This window comes from Brassica rapa, chromosome A07 (genome assembly GCF_000309985.2).
Source record: "Brassica rapa cultivar Chiifu-401-42 chromosome A07, CAAS_Brap_v3.01, whole genome shotgun sequence".
NCBI lineage: Eukaryota > Viridiplantae > Streptophyta > Magnoliopsida > Brassicales > Brassicaceae > Brassica > Brassica rapa.
The window spans coordinates 23,947,333-23,959,309 of NC_024801.2; the positions used below are offsets into that span (position 1 = coordinate 23,947,333).

The 11,977-nt window shown below is 32.9% G+C and overlaps 2 protein-coding genes across 2 annotated transcripts; one reads left to right on the top strand and one right to left on the bottom strand.

Moving 5' to 3' along the window:
- Positions 1–3,320: 3,320 nt before the first annotated feature.
- Positions 3,321–4,955, top strand: LOC103831257. Its single transcript, XM_009107140.3, has one exon. The coding sequence runs from the start codon at positions 3,663–3,665 to the stop codon at positions 4,569–4,571; it is 909 nt and encodes a 302-aa protein (XP_009105388.1). The 5' UTR covers positions 3,321–3,662; the 3' UTR covers positions 4,572–4,955.
- A 1,593-nt stretch (positions 4,956–6,548) lies between these two features.
- Positions 6,549–8,390, bottom strand: LOC103831258 (probable xyloglucan galactosyltransferase GT17). The gene is made up of 2 exons (XM_009107141.3): positions 7,402–8,390; positions 6,549–7,051 (listed from the first exon to the last, which is right to left on the bottom strand). The coding sequence occupies exons 1-2, from the start codon at positions 8,388–8,390 to the stop codon at positions 6,640–6,642; spliced, it is 1,401 nt and encodes a 466-aa protein (XP_009105389.1). The 3' UTR covers positions 6,549–6,639.
- Positions 8,391–11,977: the final 3,587 nt, after the last annotated feature.

The following is an 11,977-nucleotide window of genomic DNA, read 5'->3' on the forward strand; positions in this document are numbered from 1 at the left end:
TTTGAAATAATTATAATGTAAATATATTAAACTAAATAATTAAATGTAATATAGTTAAAATTAATATCAAACATATGATTAAATCAACACAAGGTATTTTGGTAATTTGCTTACTGAACTCATTTGAATGGAAATGAAAATAAAGAAACAAACATAAGATCTATTTAGATGATTCATCTAGATGAACTATGTAGATGGACAAACAAACAATCACAAAAATCTGAATGGATCATTTGAATAAATCATACAAATGAATCATTTTAATGAAGATGACAAATGGTGAAACAAACACCTTCTTACTATCCAAATCATAAAAATATTTTAATATACTCTAAATAGTAAATTCTAACAGAATACTTTCTTCACTGTGCAACATGCTTGTCAACTTGATTTCACTTTATTTTCCATGCATAACAATCAAATTACCATCACCATCATCATTATTATACCGAAAATCAACGTTTTATTATAATTTATACTATCTGAATGGCTCTTCTATTTTTTTTTTTTTTTTTTAAAAAGAATGGCTCTTCTATAAACTATACTGAGGGATTAAGACAATCTGGTGGTTGAGAATAATTACTCCATATACAGAGTATCGATTGTAGTTTTATATTATAATAACTAGTGTCCATTCCATTCACTTTGATGCATACGTAGAGTAACCATATTCAGAGCTCTAGTCATCTAACCAACTGATTATATCTCTAACACAAAATACAAACATCATATCAAATTAAAGAGATTATATTTTAAGGAAAATAAAATGAATCTCAAGTACAGCGTGTATATTTTGCATATTCAACATATTTTGAATATGCATGTTCTTTCACTGTGCAACAACATGCTTGTCAACTTGATTGCATATCATTGGCCGTGCGTAATAATGAAATCACCATTATCATTATCAGACCAAAAACAATCATTTTATTATAATAATTATCATACTAAAACCAACATTTTATTATATTTAGTCTTCATCTGAAGAGATTAAGACATTTTGCTGGTTGCCAATGATTACTCCATATACAGAGTGTCGATTGTATTTTGATAATATTGTTGTTGTCTATTTCATTCACTTTTATGCATACGTACGTAGAGTAACGATATTCAGAACTTCTGTTATTCAACCAATTGATTTTTAATCTCTACGCACAATTTTTATTATATCAAATGAAAAAGAATATATTCTACGAAAAATAAAATAAATCTCAAGCGCAGCATAAATATTTGGCATAAGTATTACAATTGATATGTTAAATATTGGTTAATCATATGTTTAATTATTTTATGACAGATTTTTCTATAGTAGTCAATAATACATTAATGAGTGTAACCCTTTTAAATCAATAACTTATCAGTTACACTGTTTTGTGTGAAATAATTCATAACTGTTCAATCCATTTTATTCATTATGGTTCAAAAATAATACTTAACAGTTAAAAAAATACTTAATCAGTTACACTAATAAACGGATTGAATCGGGTCAATTCACCATCTTGGCACATTCTGTGCGTAGGGATAATGTAGATAGTACCATCATGAAACGATAAGCTTAATTAGCTGTTCTAAATTAGTAGTCTTCAAACACACAAGTTGCACTAAAATCCAACTCTATCCCAAAAAAATCCAAAATCTAATCAAGTAAAACAATTTAGACTTTGCTTTGGAGTCTTTTCTAGAGCACCGAGCACATACGTTTTTATACAAGTCAATATGAAAACGTAACCGGAACGATAAAGCCCCCAACTAATATTCGATCTCATGCTGGCATGCTGCCGTCTTATAAAAGAAACAGTGGCGTGCATCTAACTGATGCCTGATGGATATGAATTTGGACCAAATCTATCTCCAGCTCATTCTGGTAGTTTTGACCTTATAACTTATGGCTATAAATGGTACATTGTTTTCCCGCTCATTCAGGAGAGACACGTGTGTGTAAATCTGTGGTGAACATGTCGTTGTTCTTACAATACGAAATTGCTTCAGACAGGGCCCACATGAGTTTCTAGCACCTCTCCGGCTTTCCCTTTTCTCTGTTTAAAGAAACAATTTAGAAAAATTCCGACTTTCCTAGAATATTCATATATCCCAGAATTTTTTGTAATTTAAAATAGAATTGACTATAATTTCTTAATTGTATGAGAAATTATTTTGCACCATATATTATAAGATAAAATCTGCTATGTAGACTGTTACGATAACTACCACATAAATCTATGTGATATCAAATTTACTTAATTGTATATTATAAGTATATTTGTAGAGGTTCATGTCTTTAAAATTAATGTTTCTTTTATGCATTGCTTGATAAGAAAATAAATGTATTTGGGAACATATCATAGTTGTCACATACTATATATAGCGTATTCTTGAACAGAAAAAAAAAGAAACAAAAACAAAAATATATATTCATTGAGGACCTCGGTGATCCTCTTCTTAACAAAGTACCACCAACATTCATAAAAAAAAAAGGTAACCACCAACACAATTATTTTTGGACGGCTTAAAATTAGGGGTGGGCATTTTACCCGAAATCCGAAGTGGTACCCGAACCCGATTCGAAAAACCCGAACCGAAATCCGAACCGAAGTAGCAAAATATCCGAACGGGTATTGAATTAGGAGAGATTGGATATCCGAACCCGAACGGGTAATATCCGAACCCGAATGGATATCCGAAAATAACCGAACATATGATAATTAACCTTATATTTATAGTTTACATCTTTCATTTTATATAAAATATTTATATTGATACTACACATACTTTAAATTCATATGATATACATACAATTACGAAGAAGATGATTTGCTATTCGCTTAAAATGCATGTCAAACTTTTTATTTCAGCAATTAACAAAAAATTACATCCAAAATTTAAAAACAATAACCAAATTAATGTCTTTTTAGTTTGAAAATGTTATGTCCAAATATATTAACCATGCAATCTATTAAAAATAAAAAAATAGTTAAGTGAAAAGTTATATATTTAAATACAAGAAATTTGAGAAATGAAAATTTTCATTTTTTTTTCTTCAAAATCTAAATATCCGAACCCGATCCGAAATAACCGAAACCGAACTTAAAATACCCGAACCCGACCCGAAGTACAGAAATATCCGAACGGGTTCTACACCTCTATACCGAAATACCCGAAAATCCGAAATACCCGATCCGAACCCGAACGGGTACCCGAACGCCCACCCCTACTTAAAATCCACAAACCTTATATCAATAATAGTGTAGAAAAAGGCAAATACTATACTGTGGTAGGTGGTTCGAACTTCTCATCAAATAGTTATGATTTTTAATTACTAGTAATAAGTAATAACAACCCTAGGAAAGAAAAAACAATTACCTTTTATTGTGGCGGAGAGAGAGTTCAATAGTTAAATGGTAGACACAGAGAATACATCTGTCAGAGGCTGACTCATTGTGATTGATGCCTTATCTTTCTCACTTTTTCCTACGTGTGCCCCAAAAGACTCTCACGCATATCCACTACTTAGCTGACACGTCAGCTCTCTCTTTCCATCACTTGCCTCTTTTTAAGGCTTGCTTCATCTCTTACATTCAACCCTCTCTAGTCTCTACTCTTCCTTGTCTTAACAAAAAAAAAACAAACAAACCCTAATTATTTCTTTTAAAAATTTCTCCGCTATGGAAGTTCCAATGATTAATAGAATTAGAGATTTCGAAGTGGGCATTAACACAATAAACGATCCTTCGTTCCTCTCTCGATCTGTCGCTGTTTCCGGTATCGGAAAGCTACACCAAGCTTACGGTTTCTGGAAATGGGGAGCTTTGATTATTGCATTTTTAGCTTATTTCACAAATTTTATTACAAGACTCAAGAGTTTAGTTGTTAGGTTAAGAAAAATAGATGTCTCCATCTCTTCCCCAACTCTTTTCGATGATTACGACAGCGACTCCGATGTTTCTTGTTCTTCCTCCGCTTCTTCAGACGATGAAGATGATGAAGAGGAGGAAGATAAAGATGAAGATGAGCAAGACGTTGACTCGATCTACGATCAAGGATGGGTCAACGGAAGCTTCCGCGTGAGAGGATCCGATCAGGGGCAAAATGGTAATTTCACCTGTTTTAATGGTAGCTTCGGAGATTTGTTCTCGTGGCCGGATCTCGGCGGGATCGGATCGAGCGGAGTCGTGAAACTTTGGGATCATTTAGATGTAGACGGCGGCGATGAGGACGGAGACGGTGAGAATGTGGTGGCGTCGTTTCTCAGGAACTGCAGCTCCTCCGCTTCGCCGTCGTCGTTTTTTCTGACGGCGGAGAAGAAAGGTAGCGACACCGTCAAAGTGGAGGCGTGCGATCCACGCGCGGGTTTTCGGATGCCGGCGTTGCTGGCGGAGTGGAGGCAGCCGGGGAGGTTTCTCGGGAATATACTCGGAGTCGACGTCGGCGGGGTGGAGAAGATATACGTTAGGGATGATGTCAGCGGGAAGATCGCCGTGGGAGATCTGAGAAGGTTTAACGGTGCGTTGACGGACTTGACGGAATCGGACGGTGAGACTTGGTGGGACGCTGACGTCGTTATCGGAGGCTAAAGGCTTTTGTTGACAAGATGCTTTAAATAATTACGATTTGATTGTGACGGTTGCGTCTATAAAGATTCAAACGCGAATATGAAAAACGAGAACGACGAACGTTTTGTAAATAATTTGTCTGTTTGCTTCTCTTCAGTGCTTATTTTAAATTTTGAATAAATCATCCTCAGATGATTTTATACAAAAATTTTAAAAAAATCGTGTGTTTGGTTTGGTCGGTTACTTCACTTGGTGTGAGTGGCTCAATTATGCGAAGCTGGCCATGTGGCCGGTTGCGAATTTCTAAAAGGTTTCTGGAATTAATAATGATTACGAGATTAAAATACAGTCTAGGGAAGAAACAACAACGGAGTGTTACAAAAAAACAAAAAAACAAAAAAAAAAGGGAAGAAACAACAACGGTTAAAAAACAATTTAGAGGATAATGTCGTGAAAAATATGGATAGGACTCTAGGACTTGTGGAACTGTAGCTGAAAAAATGGTAGTACAGTATTGTCATACTAATTTTATGAATCAAAAGCAAAGCAGAGAGAAAAAGCACATATTTTGTTATTCGATAAGAAAATATACAAAGGAACAAAACAAGAAGAAACTTTAATACATGTGGGAAAACATTAATAATAAGTTAATAACTATCACTTGCCACTTTTTCTTGTGAATCCTCTTGTATGTGTTTCTATCCTCTACTTACACTTTTTAGTACTAATATGATGGGAAATTTGAAAACTTAAGTTCACTAGCCTTCTCTAGATTGCTTTCGAGTACATTTCTATATCAAAATACATGTTTTGTTTTATGAGGATAAAAATCTAAGTCATCTGACTCATCTCAGTCCAGAAATATACATTTCCATGGATCATTTAGTATATAAAAGAAAACAAAAACATACCCAAACTTTTAAGCCAGTGAAAACTATCTAATTTGTTTCATTAGAAGCATAACATTGGAAAAAATAAACGGAAAATGCAAGAAGGAAGTGGGAATACCATGCATTAAGACGCCATGAGTTTTTCTGTTGTGATCCCTCAGATTTTGACATGCCAAATTGATGTTTAATGAAATGATTATAGGTAAACTAGCAATTATTGAATTGAGATGGTTTCTCAAAGTCAACATGAGAGCCACATATTTGGTGCTAGTAGACGTAGTAGGAGTTTCAATGCATTTCATATGGAGATGGACAGTCTTGTGTGAACTATCAACTATGTTTACTTGTTTAGTCTTTGTACAGCGTTCCAAAGAAAAGTCTTTGTAAGAAGAAAATATTTTTAGTTTGAATTAAAACGGATTGTGCAGATTTGCTAATTATGATCAAAAATATGGTGGATTGGCCTTCTATCAAGTCGAAACTTAACTTACTTTGTGTATTAAACATTGATTCAGACTTTAGGTTTGTTTTAGTTTCTCATAGTTTAAATGTTTATATGGATTATCGTGGCTATCGGAAAGTTCTCACTTCACACCAGCATTTATTCGTCTGGTATGGATTGCCTTGCTCCTGATTCCTGAATGATATAATTTGATGGGATATTTTATGTATGATATGCTACAATTTTGGTAAACTGAATTAGAAATGGGATTAAAATGAGTCAACAATAAAAGACCACATATTAATGTTTAAATTCGTTTAATTTTTATATTATAAATTTTCTTGGTTTATGAAATAGTATTCAAAAAATATATATATATACATTTATATATATGTTAAGAAAAAAACTTAAAATAAAGCACACGGGGAGTACTTTATGTTATTTTCCAAAGTATTTTACATGAAAATCATTAAGGAAGATTAGTTTTTAAATTGTGATCATATAAACATTTATCTGCGACTTCATCAATGTTGGGCTTGTACCCGAAAAAATCGTAATGGGCTATAATTATTATTATATGGACATTCACATGGTTCGCGCTTTCCTTTTTGAGAAACGAATCTCAGATCGATGGGCTGAAAAATGATCTCCCTCGCAACATGCCCATGTTCATTCTCAGTATTTGGTAATTCTCGAGTCATTATGATTAAGAGTATGATTAATTACATCCAAAAAGGAGCAAAAACATAAGAGCTTATTACAATGAGTACACAACCTTGGCCTTTGCTTGCATAGCTAATGCCTCTAACGCTACATCAACCGCATCTGGCAAATTATAGTTAGTAGCGTTTGGGTGCGCATAAGTCATTTTCGGGATCATTGCAATAACAGCTTCCCTCATTTGAACCACGTCACTCTCCGAGATCCTCGAGAGTTCTTGTTCTATTAGAGTACTGTTCTTTTCGTCCATAAACACTGAGTAACTCCTTTTGTCGTCAGGAAGATACCACATGTATTGTGTATACATAGTGTGTGGTGAAAAAAACACCGGTATGCACCCGGCTAACATTGCATCGAATGTTGACCTACGTGTGAACGAGTCACCTGGTGCTTGTAGGCAAAACCGTGACCGAGCCATCACTCCTAATACCGTCATCGGGTCGTGGCACCTACATTAATTAGCCAAATAATTAAGTTTAATATTAATAACATTTTCTAATGAATTTTACCCCCAAAAAAAACATTTTCTAGTGAAGACAATTTAAATGAATGCACGAAACACTTCGAATACGGTTGCACACCTAATTTTATTGTTGAATAATTGACAGAGAGCTAACCAATGAAAACGTAACGTAATAAAGTAACCGTTCGTGGCAGTCGTTGTCATTTGTAAATACAAATTATGTTGAAATTGATGATTATGGTCCCCGTCAATATTGAAATCGAAGTCCAGGGTAATAAATAATAGAGACAACTGTCAAATTTACAGAAGTAGAAAATGGAAAAAAAAATATCTAACCTGGACCCTCCACTTTCACACTTGAGAAGCTCACAACGGCTTGAGTCAGCGCATTGTCTGATCAGCTCGTCTCTAATGGCTGCTTTCTCCAAGCCCTTTCTCGGACCACCGACAAAACTAAACAAATGTGGTCTCTCAACCCTTCTCATCTTGTCTTGCCACGTCAACATCTCTGCTGACGTGTACGGGTGAAAATACGAGGGATACGGTATACCAAACTGGTTGTCACCGTCCCACGGTTGCCTCTCCACAGTCAGCACCGACATGTTCCTGACAAGTGGCACCTGCATGAGTATGTTTGCACCAAAGTCAGTGCTTGCTTCGTCACTAGATCGCATGAAATCCCAAGCTGTTCTCCCAAATGCCAAGAAATGATCTCGACCGTTGCTTCTCCCCCACCATCTTTGACCACTCATGTAGTCAACTAATCCAACGGCTAACTCGTCGCGCTTCGTTAGGTTTTGTTCTCGGAACACGCTTGATGCGTAGAGCCCACCGTAAAAAGGAACGTAGAAAATATCGGCATTGTTTGGCTCCCACGTGCGGCACGGATGGTTTTTAACACGTGCGTGAAAAATCATCTCGGCTATGAACTGGTGCGTAGCGAACCATGTTTCGCTGTCGCCGCCGCCCGGGTGGAGAGGTTGGCCGAGACCGTTGTTAGCCACGTGAGGACACATGTCGGTATATATGTTTAAGTGTCGGCAGTTTTGGAGGAGGTTGGTGTTAAACTCTTTGGGAAGATCGTAGACGTAGACGGTGAAGTTTTGTTCGCACGTGCGGGGGGGTGATGAGGCTGCAAATGATGTTGTTTGCGGTGGAGAAGTGAATGGGGAAAGGAGAATCAAAAAGATGAGACAAATGGAGCAGAAGAGAAGAAATGTGGGGACTGTTAACTTAAGGGCTTCTCTGTTTTTAGAGTATTTTTTCTCTTTCTCCTCCTTCTCTGGCCAGAGATCGATCTTGACATGCTTCTTGTTGTAAGCCATAGCAATTAGCAAATGGAGAGGAAGAGAGAGGAGAGGTGGAAATGAATAAGTAGACGTTAAATAGTGAAAGAAATAAGAGCGTTACTTTGACGGTGGAACATGTAATCTGGGATGATTATATTAAATGACATAACATTTTTGTATGCTGTCCTGCATTATTCACGGAAATAATGGGCTTGACTATATGTGTTAATTTAAATAATAATGAAATTATAGAACAGTCGAATGATTTAATAGCGAAAATAGAGGAAATAAATAGTTTATTATTCACATAGTTGTTGATTTCTTGTTCACATTCACACTAAAACGCCAAAGTTTTGGTTTGGTTTTGAAATGTTTTAGTCTTTATTTTACGAAAACACCACCAAATCTTTATGAATGTCTTAAATAGTAAAAAATATTGTATATCATTCACCAGTAATACATTTCAAAAATAGTATTTGTTATTGTGGCAAATACCGATTTTTTTTCTTACACGCAACTGATAAGAAAGTTTGCTGGGTATCAAACTATAGAAATCCCAAATGGTGGTTGACGAAGACAAATACAAAGAAATGCAAATGGTGTATTGTAAGGACATTACATCTGTAAACTAGTATCTAATAATAAATTGGGAAACGAATATTGCTGACAAGATACATGTTAAGGGAAATTATCAAGACAAAAGAAATCAAAAACTACTAGTGATAATTGTGCAACCTAGAGTTTTTATATTCTAATTGCAATTATTTTAATCGATAGAAAAACGTTTTAAATGTTACAAATTGGCTTCTAGATTCGAGGTCTCCAATATAATTAGATATTTTTAAAAATATGATTTCATGCATTAAATTTTGAAAAAAAAAATATTTTGGCATCTGGTCTAACCAATAGTTGATTTTTAATTGCCTGTATTTTGAAAAACGTTCAGGCATTATATGGAAATTTTTTTGGCGTTTTTGTCATCCAGAAATAAGAATGCATTTTCCTCATAGATATATGATAGCATTTCCATAAAGCCCATCATTCTGAGTCCAAAGTTTGAGGCCTTCAGAAATGGGGGCCTTGTTATTTTAAAAGATTTTCATGAATTTGAAATGGTTAATATTACGCTACGTTTATGAAACAAACTATGTATTATTTCATGTATCCGAACTAAGTAAAACCTCTATAAATTAATACTTGATAAATTAATAATTTCTATAAATTAATAAATTTTGTCGGTTCCAATTTGGACCGGTGTAAAATATGACACAAATCGATAAAATAATAAGATAATAATATTATTAAAACTCACATGTAAATATATATAGTACCATTAAAATCATAAATTAATAATATATCTCTATATATATTTTATATAAGTACAGACTAAACATTATATTGTTGGTTTTATATTCACAATGAAAATATTTTTATTTTTTTAATATTTTAATATATTTTAATAATATTTCGTAAAATTATATCAAAAACCACATAACAATTCTATGAAACATAACAATATACACCAAATAATATAATAAAATAATATGAAAGTCAATTTTTAAAAATTTAAATAATTTGTATACGGTAAAATCAAGTATTTTTTATTTTATTAATAAAAATAGAAAAAATCTAAAAAAGAAAACTTTTGTAAATTAATATCTCTATAAATTAATAAAATTTTAAAGTTTCAATATTATTAATTTATAAAGGTTTTACTGTATCTTCGTTGTTCATTTCGATTATGAATCATTGTTTTAATGATAATATTTAATTACCTTTACCGATGATATCTTATTTGATCAAACTGAATAATACCAAGAAAATCAAAATATTTTATTTAATTAGGCGAGGAGAAGTTTCTCTTTGAAAAAGGTACTGCAATCATAATTACCAAACTTGATTTGTATCTTTTAAGCCATTTTTGTATAAGAACTCACAATGTTCTCTTTTACAATACAGATTACAGCAATAGTTAAATATGTAATCATTTTGTATTTAAATTAATTATAAAATGTAATAAAATAGCAAGAAGAGTATTGTTACAAAACTATTTGTTGCTATTTAGTGTTGTAGCAAGGGTTTGATTTATGGTAAATTATGATTAATATAGTTACAACTTACAAATATATTTGTAGATATGGCGTGGGAGGATAGCTATAATTATCCATGTTTGGACGATATTTATAAACTCCTACAAAAATATTTGTGGCTCGACATAGCTATTGATCAAACAGCCACACATTTTTGGTCATATGTACAATTAACTTCAATTAATTCTTGTAGTGTAACCAAGACAATCAAAATGTTTTATTTAATTCCTTGTTCAAGAAAACTTGTACACCTAATCAGAGGCGTGCCTACAGTGTATTGAAAAAGGCATTCGCTTTAGGCCTCCGAATAATATTACATTTTCTAGGGTTCCAAAGTTTAAAATAATTTCTAATTTAGTTGCTTAAACTTATTTCTAAAAAAAAACTTTTCACGAAAATTGAATAACTCAATTTCTAAATCCATATATTTTTTATAGGACATAATATAACATATTTACGTAATAAATTTATTCTTGTAAGTGTTAAACTTATGTATTTTGCGAAGGTAATATATCGTATTAGGAAATTGTATTCTTTATAGTTGTATATAAATTTATTTTTAAAACTTGCCTTAGGCCCCCAAAACCCCCTAAAATCCTTCGCATGGCACTGCACCTAATAGTTTACTTCCTTTTCATCTATAGTATGGCATTGCTTTATATACAGGAAAGGACAATGTTTAATGAGAGTTCTTCTGCGTGTTTCAGAAGAAAACAAATGAGAAAAAAATTTGAACCAAAAAAAAAACAAATGAGAGGAAAAAAAAATTGAGCTAATTAATATATGGTATATAGAGTAGCATGGTTGCATGCGGCAAGGCTAGTGTATGTCTATTTATAATAACTGTTTCAGATGAATCAGATCTTCAGATATCAAAAAGGAAAATCTCTTCTTTCCTATTTTCATATCATAGGGTATAGGTAAAATAACATAAATTACTGTGACAGATCTTAGTATCGACAACGTACCTCACTGTTTTCACATTATTTTCATCAATTTATTTACATACGTATATGTTATAAACATAATTAGGTAGATGTATAGATTGTACTTGAGTAAGAAAAAATGGAGATATATATATTGGACGGTTTGATGAGGGCGTATTTAGGGCGTATTTATGTATACACATAACCTACCTCCTAGTAGACTTCTAGTCCTAGCTTCAGTAGGAGCAGAAAGATACAAAATTTCGAGTTACATCAATAAATATATTTACCAATGATAACAACAACTCGGTCTTTTACCCTTGAAGTCTTAACTTACAAATATATTACGAACAGTACATTTAAATGAGTAACAATATCTGATTCAATCTTTCTAAAATAAAAATAAAAGATTCTGATACAATCATCCACTATAACCACAAATCAAGATCAAGTGCACGTGACTATATATAATCTTATAAAAGTTTCCAAGAGATTTTAATCAAGTAAACATAGACTTTTTTTTTTTGAAAACAAAAAGTAAACATAGACATATGAATTAAACCTAAAGGAAAAAAAAGAGAAGAGCATGCATCAAATGTAAATGTAA